This window comes from Lactuca sativa, chromosome 2 (genome assembly GCF_002870075.4).
Source record: "Lactuca sativa cultivar Salinas chromosome 2, Lsat_Salinas_v11, whole genome shotgun sequence".
Classification (NCBI taxonomy): Eukaryota; Viridiplantae; Streptophyta; class Magnoliopsida; order Asterales; family Asteraceae; genus Lactuca; species Lactuca sativa.
This window is the reverse complement of record NC_056624.2, coordinates 214,045,724-214,070,471: the sequence shown is the minus strand read 5'-3', so window position 1 is coordinate 214,070,471 and position 24,748 is coordinate 214,045,724. Positions and strand designations below refer to the sequence as shown.

Below are 24,748 nucleotides of genomic sequence, written 5' to 3'. Positions count from 1 at the left end.
GGATATAGGTATTATTAGAGTACAATAATGCTAGTTAACTGTGTTAACCCCTTGTTATGCTTGTGCACAATGTGCAGTATAGGACACTTGGTGTCATGGTATTCTAGACTGATAGTCTTTTCTGAGGATTATATGATACTGTTAGGTGTCAAGATTGGTTAGGGTAATGATAATATTGAATGTTTGTTGAATTATTACCCTAAGGGATTTTATGCAATTAAGTTTGATAACATAAGAACTCTTGGTCTAATGCCCAACTGTATGGTGCTTGTTTGATTTATTGCTTTTGGGTAGATCATCTGTTAGAATGTCAATCTGATTCTGACTATGTATAGCTTTGGCATTGTATGGAAGACCAGGATTTGGCCCTTGACAACCCCAAAAGTGTACGGAAGACTAGGATGTAGCTCCTTGCAACGGAGTTTAGGTTGGGCCCATTTACTCCTTAGGCGGGGCCCGTCATGTATGTTTGGGTGGGGCCCGTTTTGTATGGTTAGGCGGGGACCGTTATGTATATTTAGGCGGAGCCTATTATATGAGTTGGGTTGGGCCCGTGAACTCTTGGGATGGGCCCGTTGCATATGATATATGTATGTGTATAGGAGATAGGTTGCTCGGCGCTAGAGTCGAAGATTGTATGTGGATGCATAGTATATATTATGGAATATATAGTATATTGGGGAGCTCACTAAGTCTGATGTCCCAAAAACCTAATGGAGAATAGTGCCCATAGCCATAAGAAACTCGGTAATATTTGAAACATCCCAAAGATATGGTCAAAAATTTTCGTTTTTAATTATTAATAAAACCATAGTTATTAAATCATCACATAAAAATCATAAGTAATTGTTTCTCAAAACATCATAAACATTTGTCTAACATATCAGAGTAAAAACATCCCAGGCTAAAATCATGGTGTATGCATTGCAGTCATCCCGAGCTCTTCCCCTTGCTACCGGAAGTACCTGAAACCAAAACTGAAAACTATAAGCACGAATCTTAGTGAGTCTCCCCAAACTACCACATACCATACACATAATCACATAATAACATTGAAGGGTTTTGAGCATTCTAACACTCCTATGGTGTACATGCAACCCTAGAAACCTTGGATCTATGTTTTATTTGTGATACATGCAAAATTGTTTTTCCAAGGTTCATAACCTATCTAGCATACATGGGGAACTTTTAAACATAAAAGTTAGTAGGAAATACATACCTTGTAGTAGGTTGGATTCCTTGAAAACCTTGTGAGCCTAGCACCTCAAGTGTGATGCCTCAAATGTCTCACACAACACCAAATCCACTTGGAATAACTTAGAGAGAAATGAAGAACACTCAGAAATCGGCTAGCCCTCACTTGTATCCTTAGTAGCCGATTTTGGTGAATAACATGTAACTTATATAGTGTGTTACAATTAGGTTTACACCATGTAAACCCTAATTGTCATGACTTTTCATTTCCATGACCCATGGGTTCTAGAACCACCACGGAGCATCCTATGGGTTTTAGCCCAACTTGATAATCCATGAAGCATTAGCCCACTGTATAAGTATGGATGATTTACACAATCAACCCATATATTTAATTAATCTTCTTTTGATCACTTAATTAATTCTTGATCAATACTAATTAAATAATACTATTAATATATTAGAACTTATAATATATTAATAAACCTTAAGTGTTATTTCTCTCATTTTAGTCTATCCAAATGCATGATGCCATGCAACCCAAATAGACCATGCTAATCGGGTTAGGTACATTCCAAAAATAGTTATGAACTTAGACACCTAATCCAAAAAACATAACATGGGCATTGCCCGCTACATCGGGCCCCGCTCGACATCGGACCGAAGTTCAACATTGGGCTCCGCCCGGCATCGGACCAAAATCTGGTATACATATAAACATATCAACAAATACATATAAACGTAACCACATAACATAAACATATAAACATTTCTCGGGCCCCGCCCGACATTGGGCCGAAATCGGAAAGCATATAACATAAGCATATAAACATTCCTCGGACCCCGCCTGACATCGGACCGAAATCCAGAAGCATATAACATAAACATATAAACATTCCTCGGTCCCCGCCCGACATCGAACCAAAATTTGGAAGCATATAACATAAACATATAAACATTCCTCGGGCTTTTCCCGACATCGGACCAAAGTCCGGAACATATAAAACAAGCACGTGCAAGAATCACGAAGACATCAAGCATACAAACATTCCTCGGGCTTTCCCCGACACCGGACCGAAGTCCGGAAACATATAAACTTACATTGGGCACTTCCTGAAATCGGACTTTAGTCCGGAATACACTAACATACATAAATAGGCCAACATTGGTGCCTTCGACCCGTTCCTACAGGAAGAAACTCACCTCGTACTCCTGAAGTCCCATGAATAAATCTCTGGCTGTTGGCTGACAAATCCCCAAACCGTCAACATCAAAACAAAACTTAATTAACCATTTGGTTTTCAATACATAACCATAAACCCACACTTGGGGTAAAAGGACCATTTTACCCCTATCCTAGCTTGGTCCAAGACTAAGGCCCAAATTCACACTCTAAAAGCCCAAAAGCCAAATAATCAACCAAGGCCCAACATATGGCTCAATCTTCCAAATTGGGCCCAAACTTCTACATGGTCTTACCTTAAGGCCCAACCATTTATTCTAGTCCAAACACTTGGCATTCCGATGGTCCAATATCTCATAACCATCAAGGCCCAATTATGGCCCATCTATGGCTCAATTTTCCAAATTAGGCCCAAGCTTTTCCAATGGGCCTTAACCTAAAGCCCGATCCAAATATTCTAGTCTATATACTTGTTCTTGGATGGCTCATCAATAGCCCAATCACCAAAGCCCAACAGAAAGGCCCAACCAAAATTAGGATTTCTCACATGAAATGACGATTAGGGTTAAGTATTCTTACTTAACCCATTAGTTCCAATATTACGTTAAGATAATTATAGGGGCATTATTATGTATTATTTAGAAATTTAATTAACGACTTCAACGCGGGTCCCGGTAATCCAAAACTAACATCTCTAAAATTAGGGATTTCTAAACCCTAATTAGGGTTTCCACCCAAACACAAGTCATTTAGTCCAATGACTAAATTTTTGAGTCAATTAGGGCTTCATGAGGTCAATTAGGGGTTCATTAGGTCGAACACCACCCACTGCCACCTCGGACGGTGGTGGTTGACTGCGGCACACGGCTGCAGCCACCACCTCACGGTGGTGGTTATGATTCTAGTCCAATCATGTCCAAGCATCCCAAAAGCAATCCAATCACACACAAATGCACACCGCCACCCAACACGACGGCCGGTGCGGCAGAAGGCGACAACCACCATGGTTGGCAGCCATTGTGGTTTTCCATTGTTTCCGACCAATGAGCACACCCACACTCGTACAACAACACCAAAACACGCAAACACACGAGTTGAAAACGGAAAACACACTCCATCAAAAATCTTGTTGTGGCAGGTGGTGGTTTGCGATGACAGCGACCACCTCACGGTGGTGGCGAGTTTTCTTGAGTCTCTGCCAAGCAATACAAGAACACATACTCGTCGTGAGCTCAACACCAAAGTGCACCCCGAGCTCAGCCACTCTCGTGGTGTTGTAAGGAAGTCGGATGAGGTAGCGGCGATGCGACATCGGAAGAGAAATGGAGAAGGAAGAAGGTGGTGCGAACCCAACGAGTACAACAGCAGCAGAGAACCGAAGGGGGGAATTGCGTCCTCGCCGACGGACAACATCGACATCCATATCTCGCAGTTTCGACGACCCACGATGCTCCTCACCATTCACGGCGTCCGGCAATGGTGGTGACGCTTCGATGGCGAATTAGTGGGTGGAAGATGAAAAAGGATGGTGGAAGTGCAGTGGTCACTTGTGGCCGTTTGCTGATCGAAAAAACGGGCATGGTGGCGGCGGCCGGTGGTTAGGGGATATAAGGTGGCGGCTGATGAGCACTACTAGGGATAGGGTTATGGGGCGGGTGACAGGTTATATACCCCAACTCTATATAAACTTCATCCCATGTTGACACAATCAGTCCCTCCTTTCTAGATTTTTTTTCAAACTAAGCACCAGAATTTACCCTTTAGCCACTGCTCCCATAAATCCTTTCATAATAAGTCCAACAATTACCAATCATACCCTGACTTCTAAAATTCTTTTCAAATTAAATCCATAATTTACCAAACAACCCTCAGCCTTCAAAATTCTTTACAAACTAATCTAGAAATTACATTTTAACCCCTAAACTCTCAATTATGACTTTTTAGCCCCCAAAACCAACGCCTTACTAAATTATTCCGCATTTAGGGCTACTATTCATTTATTAATTTTATCTATTTATTTATTTAATAAATGGAATGTTACAATATTATTGTAGATATCAATGTCCTTTTGGGTTGCACGCAAGAACAAAATAAAGCAGAACTGAAAAAATATTTATTTGAGGGACTTATTTTGTTAATTAATTAATTAATTTAATTAATAGTAAATAAAGGAATATGGAATATTCCATAATGATTTGAATACCATATATAATCTCAATTATATTAGGTAATTATCTTTAGGGTTCCAAACCACATCCATATAAATAAAAGGGGTCAAATACTGGTTTTGGATGATAGAAACTTAGCCTTCTTACTCCAAAAGTCTGAACCCTTAAGAAAACCTAGAAAAAACCTGAAGGCTCGATACCACAGCATGGGACCTCTTCTGGCACGACGTGGCGATGAACAATGTCATCGTTTTGAGCTTGTTTCATGTTGGTTCTTGGTGGTTTGTTTAAATCTGTTAGAGTGTTGCGTCTTGGGTGTGATTACAAGAGAGAGAACTCTCTGTTGGGTTCTCTAGTCCAATCAATTGGCATGTCAAAAGAAGAAATCTACGATGAAGTCAAATATATGTTTTTCGTTTCTATTGATTTCTAAATAAGTTGCATTTACTTGTTGAGTTTAGATCCATTTGTTTCGAGTGTTAGATCAGATTTTTTTATCATTTCCGCTGTTATTTTGTTTGATTTAATGAGGCTCTAAACCCATCAAAAACCTAGCAAAAATTTTCATTTTTTAAAAGACATTTCCATAAAAATCATAAGGTATCCAGTTCATTGTTTCAAAAGATAACCATAAAATCAGAGTATTAAATAACATCTCTCAACCATAAATCAACAGGATGACGTGTACGATCACATCTTCACCTTCTCCCGATCCTCTAAAGTACCTGAAAATTTTTAATCCATAATTGTAAGCCAAAACTTAATGATTTCCCCCAAAATACCCAACACAACAATACACATACAATTCATGTACACATGAACCTACAGTCTGACAGGACCGCCTCGCAAGGCCTACAGTACACCTGGACCGCTCGGGTATCTTGGCCCACAATACAAAGCAAGACCGCCTCAACCCAACCACAACATATCGATATATACAAATAGATAATAACCAACAACACAATTAATCATAACAAATCTACCAAATTAACAAATCATTACAACATAACAACATTGTAACACCTTGTTCTGAAAATGTTTGTTTATGGATTTCAGAGGCCTAGGCTAGGGGCGTTTCGGTCTTTTATGGGTCTTGAAGTTTTTATTCGAGAGGTTTGGGGCCGAGGTGTGTTGCTAGAAGCGTAGGGCTTCTCGCCACCTTTTTGTGGATATAAATTTTGTTGGAAACAGACCTCGGATAAAGAAGATATGACGCCTTGAAGTTTTTGGCATTAATGGTCCCTAATGGAAAAGTTGACCAGGAAGGACCATGCATGCAAAGTGGAAGGCGCGTGGGTACGCCCAACGTAAACTGGGTTACGCCTAGCGTATAAATGGATATGGTCGCGGGTGTTTTTGGCGTACGCCCAACGTACGCCTAGTGTCCAGAAACCCTAATTTTAGGGCCAACCACTATATAAAGAACATAATGGCTCAAACCCTAGCCTCCTTATCAGCCTCCCCAACCTCAAAGAAACCTTAGAATGCCTCATCTCTTTATCCTTGGGTGATTTTGACTTCAAGAAGCTCATTTCGGTGGTGTAAGCTTGGAAGAAGAAAAAAAGAAGTTGGCAAGGAAGAACTTGGGAAGTTGGAGCTCATAGATCTGGAATAGCATCATCATTTGGAACTCTTTGGAGGTATAAAGTTCATAAATTTACTTAAGGGTGCTTAGATCTAGTGAGGTTTAGTGTTGAAGTAATTTTGGTCTAAAAGGTGGAAGCTTTATAGCCCAAATCCGATTTCCAGGCCAAGGGTTGCCACCCTTGGTGCTAAATGATTCTCTAGGTCAGAAAGTTGACACCTTGATGGTCTTAATGGATTCATGCAAGAGATAAGACCATCTTCATGGAAGTAATACATCATTTTTGGAGTTTGAGCTTGTTTGGGCCAAGTAAAGTTACCAAGTCAGTGACTTTATGGATTAGGACCTGGAAAAGGACTAGGATCTATGATTGTAACTTCTGAAGTGGAGTATTAAGCACTTAATGGGAAAAGGACTTATCAGGAGGTTTACGCTGATCGTACATGCAGGTACGCCCAACGATGCACCATTTAGCTAGTACGTTTAGCATTTGTGAATGTACGCCCCGCATACTCTGTCAGTTTGGGCTTTGCATTATTGGGCCTCAAGTTGGGCCATGCTTTGGGTCCTTGGGCCTTAGTGGGCCATCAAAAGTCAGATAATATGGGCCAAGGAAATCTTTTGGGCTTAGGTTAAGGCCCATTAAAGGTATTGGGCCAATTTAGCAAATTAGGCCATTAGTGGGCTTGGGAAGCTCACCTAGTGTTAGGCCTTTTAATTATGGTTTGGGCCTTAGTTATGGACCAAGTTGGCCTAGGGGTAGAATGGTCATTCTACCCTATGAAGGGTTATTGAATTGGACTAAGTGATATTTTGGTATTGATAGCCCGGGGAGCCGAAGGATCAGCAGTTCGGGAAGTTCCAGTTAGTATACAGAGGAGTTTTTAGCAGGACTTCAGCAGTGCAAGGTGAGTCTCCTTATTGTGTGCATGGGTCTACGACCACAATGTCGGCCCATTATGTTTGTGTATAGTAGGAAGACCCGGGGGTTAGCCCTAGCCATTCTTATGATAAGTATTCCGGATTACGATTCGATGTCGGGCAAGGCCCGAGGTGTGTTAGTATGCTAGAGGTCTTGGTGATTCTTGAATGTGCCGGTAGTATATTTCCGAACTAGGTTCCGATGTCAGGGTAAGCCTGAAGAACGTTATATGTTGCGTAGTAGAGTATACTTGTTGTCTTTGTGATATATGTATGTGCCTGGTAGGGGGTGTGTATGGACGAGGTCCCGTATCTCACCACTAGACGAGTGTGGACGGGGTTCCATGACTTATCAGTAGTAGAGCAGGGGTGAGGCCCAAGGTAGGCGAGGCCTTAGAATATGAGTACAGTGTAGTATGTTTCTTTATGTACTAGTATGTTATATGTTTGTATGTGTATAGCGGGAGAGGCCTAGAGAATGGCGGGGCTTATGAGAGACATATATGTATACCGAGCGGGGCTCGATGTCAGGCAGGGCCCGATGTCGGAGCGGGTCCGATGCCGGGCAAGTCCCGATGCAGCAGGTGGGGGCCCAGTATGTGGTTATATGTCTGGTATGTGGTAGTATGGGGAACTCACTAAGCTTCGTGGTTACAGTTTTCAGTTTTGGTTTCAGGTACTTCAGTAGCGGAGGGAAGATATCGGGATGACTGCATCACACACACCACAATCTTTTAGCCTGTGATGTTTTACTCTGATATGATACGTTTAGAAATGATCCTTTGATTAAATATGTTTTGAATGAATGGTTTGACAACTATGGTTTTATTATAGTTTTAAAATGAAATTTTTGGACATGATTTTTGGGACGTTACAAACATCCTACACATAAGGATACATACTGCAGTACAAAGTATAGTGAGAAAACTCACCTCGTAGGCTAGCAGGCTATCAATACAGCTCACGCATAATAAAGACTGGTGCTACGAGCCACCTATACAACAATCAGAGGTACATCCTCACTCTATAGCCTAAAACCCTTAAGTTGACCTAAATCCAAACTTGGTCAAAAGTCAAAAATCAACGGTCAAAGTCAACATCCCAAATGTCAACTTTGTTAGCCTCCAGGTCATGGCTAAGCATCTACCACGCCGTGGCAACCTCGAGACAAAACATTCATGAGAACCCCATACGCCACGACGTGGTGAGTATATCACCACGTCGTGGGAACTATTCCTGGACAACTTAATGGATTAAGACTTTAATCCATTAAGCCACACACTCATCTCTTCCAGAAGGCTTTATTACACCTAATGAGTCATAAAAATCATTGCTTTATACACATGCATGTCCAATTCATGTCTTGAACTCTAGTTAGGTCAAAATGGTTAAAATGAGGTCAAAACCTTATGCATGGAATCAAAGCTCAACAATACTTTAGATCCGGAACAAGAAAATATACATGGACCTCAATCCATAAAGTTGCTAACTTTTTTGGAATCCATTCACTCAAATTATCCCAAACTTGGAGAAAAATGCATATAACCCTAGATCTAGAAGAATAACACATAACTATTAGATCTTGTGGATTTACAAAGGTCCAAAATATGACCAATAAGGCGGTGAGGTAACTTGCTTGTTGTATCTATGCTCAAGGGACACCTTCTCTTTGAAGACACTAAAAATCACCACAAAAGCTTCAAGAACTCAAAAATAGAGGCTAAGGCTTACTTGGGATGAAAGGGAGGTGATGGAGGCTGAGGGTGTGCAAACCCTAGCCTTTACTTCCCTTAAATAGGGGCTCTAACCCCAGAAATTAGGATTTTTCATGCAGCCAACCGTCGCATCGTGACAAATGCCATACAATGTTGTGGTGGCCAAAATGAAGGCGTGTTCCAATGGGTGATGCCATGTCGTGGCGACTACATCTCCACATCGTGACCACCAAAAACCATTTTTATTCTTAAGTCTTAAATTCCAAAATCTCAAGAGCAAATACTAAAACTTAGTGTTACAGTAAGCTATATGCTTACAGTTGTGGATTAAATGTTTTGCAGGTTGTTCGTGAGAAGAGCTCGGTGGGATTGTACACACGCATTGAAGATATTCGTTCATGTAATTTTGTAAACTTAACTCTGATGTATATTTTCAATCAAACAAATGTTGCTCAATGATTTTGAAACAAAGGTTTTAATCAGTTAATCTATTTTATGAACAAAAATCTCTATAATTTTTGGGACATTACAACAAACCAATTAGATTAACTCCTCAGGAAAAACTCGTGCTGTCACTAACAAAAAAAATTGGCTTCGTCTCAATTTCGTTGTAAAATCATGGATATACGGTACCAACTCTCAACTATTGCTACAAATGATTTTCATACGAAATGTTATCGCCTATTAAATTTGTACCAATCTCAAGAACTTGTTTCATGACAACAAAGATGCAAAGACCATTTAACTAAATTGTGACTACATGGCTAGTCGCGTCCATCACTGGTCTTCGTTCCTGAAATTTTTAAAGACCCTCTCCATGCTCTTGTTGGAAGAGAAGATAATGAATCAGGTTTGTCCCATTCAACCTTCTCACTTGGATCATGCCTCGTCCCCTTCAATTTTGGTGATCAAGAACACTCGTTAAAATCATAGACAAAACTATAAAGGTGGGCGTAGACATCATAGAGACCATAATGACACTCAAGGCAATCATCGTCCATTCTCTACCGGGAACCGACAACAACAAGAGCTCATAACGTCGATGTTATTTCCCAATTCAACAAAAAATAACCTATATGGATTTGAGTGGAGCTCAACATCGTAGGCCAATGCATTAGCCACCTAACACCCATCCAATAGGCTTCTTCCCACTTCAGCCCAGTTCTCTCGTGGACCTGCTCTTCACTAGCCAAGCTTTAGCGGTTGGTCGATACCTAATGGACTTCCGACAAATCAACAAGCCTAATAATAGGCCCACTTTGTCAGCACATTTAGTCCATAAGAGTCAAGCTTGATCTAACGCCCCCTCTACCCGGGCAACCTACTAGGCAACTACTCTGCCTAAAAAATTATCGATTAGGTCATCATCGTAATTTTAACATTTTTGTGGTTTTGTGGCTAAGTTTTGTATCACATTTTCGTTAGTAGATATGGCATTGTTACCTTGATGTCGTTAACCTTTCGTCCTTGTGGTTGAGGTTTATATCGTGTTTCGTCAATATAACATGTATAGGGGTGTAGCATGAACAATACTTTTATAATTAAAAACTGTAAATTCTACTGTATAATACGATTTCGTAAAATTACGAACAAGAAGCCATACCACAAAAATTATGAACCTTATTATATGGTTAGCTATAACAATTTGTGGTTTGATAACATTAATAGTTATAATTAGAGCCTACTTTCTATTATTTGGTTTATATTTAGTTAATCTTTAAAAGAATGTTTAAATCCTTTATTTAAAGGTCTAGTGGCTTATGTGTAAAATTCAGGACAAGATGTCCATAGTTCAAACTTTGACATGCCCGGAATATTGTCATTGTTTTGGAAAATGACCTCTCATATAAACTTTGAAGCGAGTTGACATTGACAGCTCAAATACTATGACTTGCCATTTTTTTTTTAAAAATAGCGTTTAGGTATGTATTTTCAAAAATATTATATTTTGGGTAATGGGTTAAAAGCCAAACACAACTATGTAGTTTTACATACATCTCAATAATAAGCTTTCTTAATTTCATTCTTTACTTGTTTCATGGTCTCTTAAGTATTAAACATCACCTGGTTCTCTCTCCTCAATTACAATATTTACATTTTTATATTTTTAGAACGGCAAACTTGTTCTACTCTCAAATTTTATATATTTATTTATTTATTTTTCCAATGAGACTTAAACCATATATATTTAGGAGACACATTTTTACCGAGACATAATGGTGCTAGACTACAAACCATTTGGTAAAGTGATTTTACATATCTTCATAATTTGATAAGGATATATATATATATATATATATATATATATATATATATATATATATATATATATATATATATATATATATATATATATATATATATATATATATATATATATATATATATATATATCAATGTTGTAAAAATCCTGAATAGGTCCCGATTAATCTCCGTTTAATCCCTAGGCGTTACCCAACCGATTAGAGGGCTCCTAACGATTAATCTCTGCATACATAATGAGTGAAGCATTATAAAACGATGAAATTTTAATATTTTGAAGAAGTTTTATCTCAATAGAAACTATTTGAGGAATGATTAACGTTGTATTAATCATATTAACCTATGTTGTTATCATATTAGTGGTATTTACGAACTTTAATATAATATTAGTCATATTTATTTTTTTAAAATTCAACAAATTAGCAACTAATGATCTCCGATTAATCTTCGCCTAGCTGATTAATCGTTTGACCCCAGTCCACCGACTAGCTAACGTCGAGAGTTTTTTACAACCTTGATATATATATATATATATATATATATATATATATATATATATATATATATATATATATATATATATATATATATATATATATATATATATATATATATATATATATATATATATATATATATATGATAGAAATTTTAATGCAAAACCAAGAGAAGGACAACTCACACAAGTGAACCCCACGAACTACCTAGGAAATCAAGAAATCATTGATTTCTCTTTTAAAACACACTCGCTCGCTCCCTCACTCTCCTCTCTCAAAACCCCGTTGTTTTTTCTTTCTTGTGCCTTTTGTGGTCCTTTAATTCCAACTGAAAATGGCACTACAACCGGAGGAGCAGCAGAATAGTGTTGAAGATGCCAAAGATATGATGTTCGTGTGTGATTCATCTTTGGATCATAAAGGGAGACTTCCTCTTCGATCTTCTACCGGAACTTGGAAAGCCGCATTCTTCATCATCGGTGAGTAGTTTTATGTCTTTTAATCGCCATCGAAACACATACAGATCTCTTGTTTGCATGCAAATTGTCCCTTACAACATCCCCTTCATCATTTGTTGTGGATCATTTATGGGTGCATTAGTTTTTTCCAGCCCATGGATTTAATGGTTATAAAGTGAAATTCTACATGCATCGTGTTCAAAATTGTTGATGTTTTATTTACCTTGTGATAATGCCTGTTGCAACCATCAAATTATTATTAACTCATGTTTTTTCTTGAACAATCCATCTAAAAAAATGGCTATTAATCAAATATGTATAATATCATTTTAAACTTGTGAATCAAAATCAATGATGTTATACTATATGATAATACTGGTTATTCAACAAACTAATATAATATATTATATACATTTATTTCAAGTTAATTTAAATGCAAAAAATCGTTGGGTGCTTACGTTTTATAATAAAAGCTATCGGTGACATTTATTGGTAGGAACTTTTGAGTAAGAAACATTTACTCCACCAATGTACATTTATGAATGTTATCAATAAAGTCAACTTTCAATTTTGGTGAGGAAGTGGCTTCTTTATTACTGTATAATTTATTGCTGTTTGAAACTGAAATAAAAATCTAATTTTAATCTCTATCCATCATAGCTTTCGATTGTTTTCCATTTGATTGAGTATATATATATATATATATATATATATATATATATATATATATATATATATATATATATATATATATATATATATATATATATAATAAAATCATGAATTAAAATGAAATTTAGCATAAAAAGGTTTAAACTTTTTGCTAAATAATAGGTTTTGTTTATCAGTTTTTTAATTACTTTTCCATGGAGGGCCATCCCTTAAACTTTTACGAATTTGGGTGGCACAGTGAACCATTTCCAAAGTTGGGTTATATTAAAATTTAAACAAAATTGTTCTCGGAAGGTTTTTCATTTTTTTTGAAAGGGTAATAAATTATAAGGTTGATATCATAATCGGCACAAACTATTTTTTTTAAGACTATCAGGTGTGGGACTAAAACGTCGTGGAGGAGTCTACGGGACATCCATAAATTGTGAAATAAATTTTTACCCATTTATGATATTAACTCTAAGTTATATTATATTTTTAATAATTTGTAACTCCGTTAAGTTGTATATTAAAAGAATTTCTATTAGTTAGAGACTGTTTTTCTAATTTTTTTAAACATATGGACTATTTGCTTTTTTTTTTGGCAGAATGATAACTTTATAATTTATTTTCTACATATAGACCAAACTTGCTACATACGAAAATCTTTTGGTCAAGATCTCAAACCCAAGGAGTATACTATTTAAACATATAGATCATTTTTGTAAAAAAAAAAAATGCATTATAAATCATATGGACATCTTCTGTAATTTATTTTTTATGTAGAGACAAAAAATAACAACCTAAAAAAATATTGTGGCCAAAGTCTAACACCCAAATATAAAAATGGACATGGACTTATTTTTGTAAATTTTCTTAATTTATTTTCTACACAAAGATCAAATCTATTAACATACAAAATTATTATAACAAAATGGCATTTTCTTTAAATCACATGAACATCTTCTTAATTTATTTTCTAAACAAGTACCAATCATGCCAACATACAAAAATATATGTGTTCAAAGTCTAACACCCAAATAAAAAAAATGGACATTGACCTTTTTATTGTTTTGTGAGTAATTAGGACAACTTTTGTAATTTATGTTTTACACATGGACCAAATCTATCAACATACAAAATTATTATGACAAAAGTCTAAATGCCAAAACTTATATGTCAAAAGTCTAAAAGTTAACACTAAACTATTCATACACGGTTAATTTTTATTATATATAATAATAAGAATATCATTACCTTACTTACGTTTCAAACTTGTTCCGGATCAACGATAGAGATGATCGTCGAGGACTCATCTTTTCAAGAGTTCTATCTTTTTTTTTTGGACTATGTAATATTAATATACAATCATTTGTCTATTTTTTTTAAATAAAATAAATTACATGAAGTGAGAAGGGCCAAACTCAAATGCCAAAATTTGATACATTATTGGAAGCACAAAGAAGCAATATCGTGCATATAATTATCGTTGTCCATAAAAACTGTGTGTCGTTGCAACCAAAATAAGGGAAATTGAATAAGAAATTGCAAACTAACAACGTATGAAGGAATCAAACAACAATATCAGTCGATTATGTCGTTTCAGTTCCTAAATCTTAACGGCTAGATTTTCACTACATATAGAATTTTACTAAGCATTCTTATTAATGTAGTAGAATTTTACTAAGCATTCTTATTAATGTAGCATCCCACTAGAAAAGTTTTCTGAAAATCGCTCTTTCAAAAAAAAATTGAAAATTAAAGTTATTAAATATCTATTTAAGTCATTGATACCCTGATAAATGTTGAATGATTTGACTAATTTATGTATAGATAAAAATATGTCAGATTAGACAATATTGGTCTGGATACTATTTTTTAAAATGACAAAAAAAAAACAATTTGTTTGAATTCGAACTCCTGGCCAACTGAATAGAAGGCACATGACACAACCAATGTTTTTTTTTTTTAATTTTTTTATCATGATACTACTATTAATGGTTTTATATCTAAAAAATTTACAAGAAATGTTTGTTTTTTTTTTTTAAATTAGTAGATTTTGTAATATCTTCGACTATACTAGTGTCTTTGAAGGGATTTTTTATTTCCATGCCCCAAATTATCTTTGGACCAAACCTAACATGACCGTATCACTTTTCAAGCAAATACGATATAAAAATAGGCAATATACAAGTTTCAATGCATCAAATATATGCCATTCTTACACTATTTTTACTTGTATTTCTTTCCTTTAAGCGATCGAATTCACTGAGAGACTAAGCTACTTTGCCATAGCAACAAATCTCATCACCTACCTCACAAAAGTGATCCATGAAGATCTCACAACTGCAGCCAAAAATGTCAACAACTGGGCTGGAGTCACAACCATCACACCTTTGCTTGGTGCCTTCCTTGCTGATGCATATGCTGGCAGATTCCTCATGATCTTGCTTTCCTCCATTGTCTATCTCATGGTATATATATAACATCTTCCCTAATTAATCAACTTCAATTCAAATATCAAATCACTTGATCTGGTATGTTTATGTATTGATTATTGCAGGGTTTAGGAATACTCACCATGTCCCAATTCATACCAAGCTTGAAGCCATCCAAAGGAAAGGTTCATGAAGTCGTCTTCTTCGCAGGAATCTACTTACTCTCTCTAGGATCAGGTGGCCACAAACCCTCATTAGAAAGCTTTGGAGCTGATCAGTTTGATGATGATAATCTTGAAGAACGTAAAGGAAAGATGTCTTTTTTCAACTGGTGGAATGCAGCTTTATGCTCTGGACTTCTTCTAGCAGTAACAGTGTTGGTGTATCTCCAAGATAACATCAGCTGGGGATTCTCAAACATCATTCTTACTATCACCATGGCCTTAACCATCATCATATTCATTCTTGGGAAGCCATTTTACCGATACCGGGCCCCACAAGGCAGCCCATTAACACCAATTTTACAAGTTCTTGTTGCAGCATTTATCAAGAGAAACCTACCTCACCCTTCCACCCCGGATTTGTTATATGAAGTCCCAAACTCGGGAAGATCACTAAATCATACGAATAAACTCAGGTTTCTTGATAAAGCATGTATTATTCAAGATAACGAGACACCCGAAGCAGCATCTCATTGGAAACTAACCACAGTGACAAAAGTTGAAGAGACAAAACTTATAGTCAACATGATTCCGATTTGGTTGACTACATTACAGTTTGGTGTGTGTATTGCACAACCTACAACTTTCTTTGTGAAACAAAGCAGCACAATGAACCGAATGATTGGTAAAAAGTTTGAGATCCCACCAGCAACCGTTGCCTCTCTTGCTGCCGTTGGAATGTTGTTGTGTGTTGTATTCTATGAGAAAATCATGCTTCCGATTCTGAGGAGGGTGACTGGAAAGGAAAGAGGGATTACAATCCTCCAAAGAGTCGGAATCGGAATGGTTATTACCATTCTAGGTCTGGCTGTTGCAGCAATTGTGGAGAAACAGAGGCTAATAGTTGCAGAGAAAGAAAAAGGAGGCAACAAAAGGTTTCTTTCCATGAGTGTGTTTTGGTTATCTCCTCAGTTCTTGATTCTGGGGATAGCAGATGGGTTTGCACTTGTGGGTTTACAAGAATTTTTCTATGATCAAGTTCCAGACTCAATGAGAAGCTTGGGAATCGCGTTATATTTAAGTGTGATTGGTGTTGGAAGCTTTATAAGCAGCTTTCTGATAACTGTTGTGAACCATGTTACTGAAAAAAACGGGAAAAGTTGGTTTGGAAAAGATCTGAATAGCAGTCGTTTGGATAAGTTTTATTGGCTGTTGGCAGCCATGACTGGGTTGAATTTTGGTGTTTATGTTATACTTGCAAAAAGGCATTCTTACAAGAGTGTGCAGAAAATGTAAGAATATAAGCTCCAAGTGATAAGTGATAAATGATAAAATGATGTAGCTGGATTTTGTTCTTATCATATTAATAACAAATATTGAGTTATGTGAAATCAATCGGTGATTAGATTGATTTATCATCTTAAATTACAAATCGTCTTGGACCCATTAAACATTATAATCATAATATGACCAAACTACTAAAAAATATATACAGATTCTTCTTCCTCTAAGTCCCTGGAAAAAACAAGAGAAATTTACTTCTTTCAAGTCAATGAATGTTCTTCGGCTGCAGAAGAATGAATACTAGAGTGAGAAGAAGATTAGTGTGTAATTGAATTATAAGTTTTGATTAAGGTGTTTGAGTTTGAAAAATTTTTAGATTGATTGTTGGACCTTGAGAAGCTATAGATTTTAGTGGACATTTAAGAACTTGTCTTTCTTCTCAACTGGTTTGAGGATTTGGAAAGAGCACAAGAGATTTTCATTGACACTCATCATTGCACCTGCATTATCAAATTCACCACAGTAATTTGGGGCTGAGAATATCGTTACAAGTTGTCTATCTGCAAAGAATTCATAACCATCTTCCACAACCTGCATAACATGGTTGCTTAAGTTATTAGTTATAATAAGGAAGAACTTTCTATAATCACATATGTCAGATAATAAAAGTAAGAGTAGAATATGTTCCTTGAAGCATATGTTGTTAAAGCCTGAATAAGTTATGTTGATGGTGAGTTAATGAAGTAGGAAGTTATTCCAAGGTGACCTTTATTCATTTATGGTTTGAATGTCTATAGAAATCCTATATGCTAGAAATCTTTTCAAGTATAGACTGGTATAAGACTAACAAGATCCATTAGTATGTTACATCAACTCTAAATGAAAAAAAAAAAAAAAAAAAAAAAAAAAAAAAAAAAAAAGTAGTAGTTTGATTTTAGAGATGGAGTTGTAATATCATCACAAACTGAATAGAGATGGGTTCAAGTGCTGATGTGCATGGTAAACTTGTATGGTACAATCACTCGATGCACATTAGTTATATCATCATCTATGTGTATGTGTGACACGATAAACATATGATAGGATTTTAACATTTTGTTAAAGCTCGACACTTTCCATTTTGGAAAGTTGAACTTTCTTTTATAGTAAGTTTCAAAGATATAATCATTTATTTGTCTGTTGTCATCGTTGCAAAAAGAAATATGACATTGACTTGAATTCATATAGTTCACTGTTTTTGTCATGTACTTTAGACATTGACTAATGATAAAACACTAGAGATCAAGATGGAGTAAAAAGCAAAACTTAAAACAACAAAGCCAATGCAAAAAGAGAGTGAATAACCTGATGAGCACGACACACAAGATCAAGATCATGCTTTGTTAAAAACTCTGAAACCTTATCAGCACCAAAGGTATAAGAAACCCCTCGATCATTCATCCCCCATCCTTTAACATCTTTGCTAGGATCTGACCATAGTAAATCACAAAGTAGCCCTGTATCTGGGATAGCAGTTGGTCGTTGCAAGTTTCTAATTTGATCCAAGTCAGAAAGATCAGGGGAGAGGCCTCCATGCATGCACAATATCTTGTCATCAATAAGAGCAGCAACGGGTAGACAATTAAAGCATTCTGTAAAAGCTTTCCATAGCTTCACATTGAACCGACGCTTGCATTCATCATAAAACCCATAAATTCTATTTATGGAAGCACATTCATGGTTTCCCCGAAGAAGAAAAAAGTTCTCTGGATATCTGATTTTATAAGCAAGCATTAGGCATATTGTTTCCAAACTCTGTCTGCCACGATCCACATAGTCTCCCAGGAAAAGATAATTGGATTGAGGTGGAAAGCCTCCATATTCAAAAAGCCTTAAAAGATCACTGTATTGCCCATGAATGTCGCCTGAAAGATGAAACCATATGTCAAAGAGGAGGGGAAAGGAATTGCACTTCAGAAATTGTAAGTTGAAACCTCAAGTTCTGTACTTTCAGATGTCATCGTAATTTGCAGAATCGGCTGGGCAATTACATGAAACGAAATCAATACATTAAACAAATCTGATACACTTAGGTTAAACAAACAAAACAAAACAAAAATCTTTATTAAATACTAATGCATGGGATGGGAGAAATCGATTCAAGAGTACCGCAAATCTTGATAGGGGCTTCAAGCTCAAGAAGATTAGGTTGTTTGATGAAAATTTCGCGAGAGGCAGCACAAAGCTGCTTGATTTCAGCCTCCGAAAGCTGAACCAACTTCCCTGATTTAGTCGATCGAACTTCAGTTAGCCGTTCGATTATGTTGTCAACGGCGATTGGGTCCATCTCAAAATCCTCTACAAATCAAAACCCTACTTTTTTTTCTCTGATCGGAAAATGGGTCAGAAAGATCGAAGGCCGGTTTTGATTTTGTGTTATCTGGAAAAGGGAAATCAGAATCAAAAGATTTTTCAAAGGAAAGAGAGATTAGGGAATGCTACAGCGATGCTCCATTTTCCAAAGGAAAAGTAAGGGGGGAGACGGCTGCAACCCCTATGGAATGGAACGATCGCCTACCAAATCTGGGTGCGTGATGATATATGATTTTGTTTAATTGTTTCCTGAAACCCCTTCAATATCTTCTGAGGATTTGCCCATTTGGATTTTATTGGCATGTAATACGTATTATGTGCCGGTTATAATTAGGTGTTCTGTTGCAACAAAAAAATTATTTTATTTATTTATTATTATTATTATTATTATTATTATTTTTTTTTTTTTTGTAACGATACATGGCATTCAGGATTATCTTTAAGAACAAGTTTCAGAAGTTGTATCTTGACTTGAAAGGATTTACTAGGACTTCACCATATAAAGAGGCTCTCAAATCATTTGAGCTATAAGTCATTATTTCTTTATCTTGATGATGTTCTCATTAAATGTTTATCAATTAGAAGCCAAATTCCTGTGATAAATTTCTGTGTTCCGTGGCTATGGTATTTTGTTTTTGTCTCCTTTAATTTATATCTCCTTCTTGTGCTAATTGTTGGGCTTCGCAGTCTAGATTTGTATGTTATATAATTTTCTCTTTCGTTCTTTCATTCTCATAAGAGTTACATATTTGTAATTATATGAACTTTATAACAGAAGAAAATGCATAACATCGTAACAGAATATAGGCTGCTTTCAGGAATGTTGATTCTTTATCAATTGAAGAACGAATAATCCATATTCTGGAAAAATACAACCACACAAGGGTTGAATTATATCCAAGTATACTAACTTATATTCTAAAAAAATACAAACATCATCATATTTATTAGGGATAATGACTTGAAAGGGTAACGAACTTTTGACTTTTATCACATTTAGTCACTAAACTTTTTTTCGTTATCTATTTGTCATTGAACTATTGAAACTGTTCACATTTTACCCTTATGACCGGCTGTTGGGTAAAATGTGAACAGTTTCAATAGTTCAATGACAAATAGATAACGAAAAAAAGTTTAGTGACTAAATATGAACAAAATCGAAAGTTCGTTTCCCTCTAAAAAGTTCAATGACTAAATGTGAACAAACCTCCTCTTGTATTATGTTTTAGCAAAATATTTATTTTTGTTAAATTGTAACAACATTTGTTGATGAAGAAATCTATGAAATAAAAAAACAAAACAAAACCCTGAAAATATATTTAAAAAAAACAAAAAACCAAAACCAAAATAAAAAACCAATGGTTTGACATTTTCCAAAATAAAAAATCAAAATTTCCAATCTGATTTTGGTTTTACAAAAATATGAACCATTCTCACTGATGTGAATTATGACCATTGGTTTGGCATGCGAAATTTGTGACATCCCATGAATATGTAGTTACAACATCGTTTGAACTCGTAATCCATAGTAAGGGGTTAGAGTATCATCGCATGAATACGTAGTTACAACATCGTCTGAACTCGTAATTCATCACCTACAGGTTATGGGCCTGCTGGTGTTTCCACTAGGTTGTCTAGAATAGTCTGTGGTCGCCATCTATACTCTGGTAGATGACTACATCGCCACATTGCTGGTTAAGGTTATGGTATCTCCTTTCATCCTACATCACATATTCATCGTCATCTATTTACCTAATTATCACCACCTTTCTATCATCACCTATCTCTCATCATTTTATTTCATCACACACCAACTATTTCATCTATCCATGTTTCATCTGCAATATATTTGTAGATATAAAATAAATATATCGTTTAAATCTTTTAAAACATGTATAAAATCGTTCATCCAGCATAGACAACAAGTATTCAAATAATATGCACACATAGCATGTAATTTATATAAAATACTTCATATCTATGTGTAAGATGAAAGTAACTATATATACCATAAAAATCTCATAAATGCTTCCTAACTTCGAACCCCAAGGTTTACTCTACTAAAGCTTCATATTCTCGGCTCTCTGAACCTAGAAGGGTTCAGATCTATCACACCAAAAAGCTCAAGATAGCTCTTCCTCTCACTCTACACACTCAAGCTCGCTAGGGTTCTCACTTATGGGAATGGTAGTTGCAATTGAAGGCCATAAGTGCCTTTAAATATGGCTCGGGCCCAAAGATTTAGGGTTTCTGCCAACAGCGCGGACTCGTCGAGTCACCTCACCGACTCGTCGAGTCCATTCATTAATCCGAGTCATCAGTCGCGACCTTACTCGACGAGTTGAGGCGTCAACTCGTCGAGTCTCTCTTCTTAACTCAAAAGAAAAATACTTAAATGATGATACCTGGAAATCTGGATGTTACATTTTGTTTTTTTATTTCATAGATTTCTTCATCAACAAATGTTGCTACAATTAAACAAAAATAAATAATTTTGCTAAAACATAATACAATAGGAAGTTTGTTCACATTTAGTCATTGAACTTTTTAGAGGGAAACGAACTTTCGATTTTGTTCACATTTAGTCACTAAACTTTTTTTCATTATCTATTTGCCACTAAACTATTGAAACTATTCACATTTTACCTTTATGACCGGCAACAGCCGGTCATAAGGGTAAAATGTGAATAGTTTCAATAGTTTAGTGGCAAATAGACAACGAAAAAAAGTTTAATGACTAAATGTGACAAAAGTCGAAAGTTCATTACCCTTTCAAGTCATTATCCCTATTTATTAAGCATAAAAGTTCCCCATCTGTGACATATTCACATTTAAACAATTGCATTTTTATAATATAATTGAACTTGTATACAAGTACTTTAACCTATATTCTTAAAGAATATAAACACACATGTCTACTAGCTACGTATTCTCATTAGACTAGTGGTTCGGTTGTTAAACCATTTTCATGAGAATGATTACCTAAGTGTGAAACATTTTTAAAAAAACGGAGAAGGATCAATACGTACAATAGTTAAAACGTGATAATTTTCATGAGAATGATACAAATAACAATTTTGAGCAATGCGGTCCAAAATATCCGCCCAAATTCAATCCGGAAAGATGGTCCAGGATATCCACTAATAAATGTATTATTTCTTTTTAATTTATGCCCTTACTAACATTTTTTGTTTTTAACAAAGGGAAGAATTTCTTAATGTCATTTTTAAACCTTAAAATATTATATTTGTCAACCTTAATTTATTAATATCATATTTACCCTTCATAAATTTTAAAAATATCATATTTTTCCAAATCCTTTTTATAATGTTTTTAATAGCTTATAATCATGTATTATATCTTATAATTATTATAATAATGAAAAAATTTAACCATACTATCCCTACGTCTAAGATAGTGGAACGCCTACTTCTAAATTGCTGGAAAGTCGTTTTGTAACGCCTACAAATTCGGGCTAGTCAGATTAGAGATAATAAACGTTAAAAATAACTTTTTGATAAAAGATTATTTACAATAAAAAATCTTAACCAAAGTTATAGTATATGTCGCAAGGATTCCGTACATATAAAGAACGCTGAAATCCAACTTATAACGAAAAAGTTATGACCCGTCGAAGTTTCGCGATTAAACCGACATGGCTCCGTGTATCGTAAAAAGTAAATTTTGGATGAAATACTTTTTAGCCTTAGTGATCTAAATGAAATTCGTAGTATACGTTAAACCGAGAGCGTGTATATAGAGAGCGTCCAAATCTGACTTCGTTAGATAAAATTATGATTTTTCTAAGATTCAGCGTGGAAATCGAATTTTAGATCAATCGAACATTAGCCGAAACAAACTAAATGAGAATTGAATATCTTATTAATAGGAGCACAACGATATAAAAACGGTCTAAACGGACGTCGGATGACAAAGTTATTAATTAATTTTTAACGGACTTTAAGTGTCTAAGCTTGTTAAAATATAACTTTTAAAATAAAGTTAAAATTAGCCAACGGAGTCTAAATGAAAGTTGTAAATCTCGTCAATACCTACGTGTGGATATAAAGAACGTCAAAAACGAAGCTCGTATGTCAAAGTTACGAATTTTAGAAGATAATTAATTTTTGGGTTAACCAACGAGTGACAAGTGGCAAAATCTATGCCACAACTTCTTCCCTACGGCTTGGAAGGAGATCGTGTGTAGCACCTGGTTCCTGTTACGTAAAATTTATCTAAGTATTTTACATTTTTGGCCTTGGACTTGGCGAGTTGTAGGCCCGAATCGCCAAGTAGAGACGGGTTTGGGAGCACGTTTAAGTTGGCGACTCGGCGAGTCCACATTCTGGACTCGATGAGTCCCCGCTGTTTGATGAAACCCTAAATTTCAAGGGTGTGCACCCTATTTAAACCCTCTTATCCGCCCCCAAGCTCGCCCCCTTCACCCTCAGAGCTCTCTACTTCGTCCAAGCCTTGTTCCTTGTGAGATTGAAGCATTTTGGTGTGTATTCTTGAAGATTTTGTGAGGGAAGGAGAGTAGATCAAGAAGAGAAGAAGGAGGCCAGATATCCTTGTGTTATCTCAGTGATTTCCTTGAGGTATAACTCAGTTTCCCCCTGTTTTCATGCTTATAGTCCCTTATAGCTCCATGAAAGTCCTTCTTGAGCCTCTCCTCAAGCTTGATTGTGTATTAGGGTTTGTAACAAGTTGTTTAGCCTCTAGATCTAGTCAACGCTCAACTCGATGAGTAGAAACGGGTTGCAGGACAGTTGATTGGATAAGGACTCGGCGAGTTGGGGAGCCAACTCGGCGATTCAGGTCAACTGAAAGATGACTCTGGCTTTGACTTTTAACTTGATCAAGGGTAAATGGTCAATTTACCCGAGCGTCAGTTAGCGGTGTTTGATTGAGTGTTTTGTGGGAATTATAGCCGGAGGATTTCCGGAGCAGCAGCAACAGACGGTCAATTCCCACAAAGACCAGCAGCTATTTCGAGGTGAGTCTCCTTCCAGTAGGAACGGGTCTAAGACACCAAGGCCGACCCGTGTAGACGAGATGTTAGCACTAGAGTGTGGGCCGAGCCCGTATCTCTTGGTTTAGTTAATTATGTTATATGTGTCGGTATGTTAGAGTTGTCTGTACTTGTTGTCTGTGTGATACTTGTATATTATGAGTTAGCGGTTGAGTGTGGGCAAGGCCCGTATCTCTCCGAGAGTGGAGTGTGGGCTAGGCCCATATCTCCCAGATAGTAGAGTGTGGGCGAGGCCCGTATCTCCCGGCCAGCGAAGTGTGAGCAGGGCCCGTATCTTCACGAGTGTGGGCGAGGCCCGTATCCCCCGGCTAGCGAAGTGTGGGCAGGGCCTGTATCTTCACGAGTGTGGGCGAGGCCCATAACTCCTAGCTGAATGTTGTATGTTATATGTTTGCATGATATGAGATATTATGGGGGAACTCACTAAGCTTTGTGCTTACAGTTTACAGTTTTGGTTTTAGGTACCTCTTCATCGAAGGGGAAGGAGTTGGCACGGTAGCGGCACATCATGCACACACACTGGTTTCCGCATTTACGAGATTTTTCTGGGATTTATACTTTGATATTTCGATTGGATGTATGATTTGGCTTTTAGACATGGTTTACGTTGTGATGTGGTTTGATCAAACAATGTTTTTAATTATTAATGTTTTCTAAAGTAATGTTTTAAAAACAAAATTTTTGGACGTGAAAATTGGGTCGTTACATATGCAATGTATTTTATAATTTCATGTTTATAATGTACTGATATGAATATTATCTTTAAATTGTGTTTTATTATTTTAGAATTAAAAAAGTATTTATATATGATTACAAATATGTTTTATGCATTTAAGATTACAAATTT

The 24,748-nt window shown here is 36.1% G+C and overlaps 2 protein-coding genes across 3 annotated transcripts; one reads left to right on the top strand and one right to left on the bottom strand.

Annotated features, from left to right (window-relative positions):
• Positions 1–11,707: 11,707 nt before the first annotated feature.
• LOC111912281 (protein NRT1/ PTR FAMILY 5.6) lies at positions 11,708–16,624 on the top strand. The gene is made up of 3 exons (XM_023908009.3): positions 11,708–12,004; positions 14,891–15,108; positions 15,198–16,624. The coding sequence occupies exons 1-3, from the start codon at positions 11,860–11,862 to the stop codon at positions 16,527–16,529; spliced, it is 1,695 nt and encodes a 564-aa protein (XP_023763777.1). The 5' UTR covers positions 11,708–11,859; the 3' UTR covers positions 16,530–16,624.
• On the bottom strand, positions 16,615–19,156 carry LOC111912282 (serine/threonine-protein phosphatase PP1 isozyme 3). Of its 2 annotated transcripts, none has more exons than XM_042899551.2 (4): positions 18,666–19,156; positions 17,862–18,421; positions 16,908–17,108; positions 16,615–16,800 (listed from the first exon to the last, which is right to left on the bottom strand). In XM_042899551.2, exons 1-3 carry the CDS (start codon positions 18,841–18,843, stop codon positions 16,926–16,928), a joined length of 921 nt encoding a protein of 306 aa, XP_042755485.1. In that variant the 5' UTR covers positions 18,844–19,156; the 3' UTR covers positions 16,615–16,800; positions 16,908–16,925. The 2 variants fall into 2 exon arrangements, with proteins under 2 accessions (XP_042755485.1, XP_052624633.1); XM_052768673.1 differs by having other exon boundaries at positions 18,505–18,803.
• Positions 19,157–24,748: the final 5,592 nt, after the last annotated feature.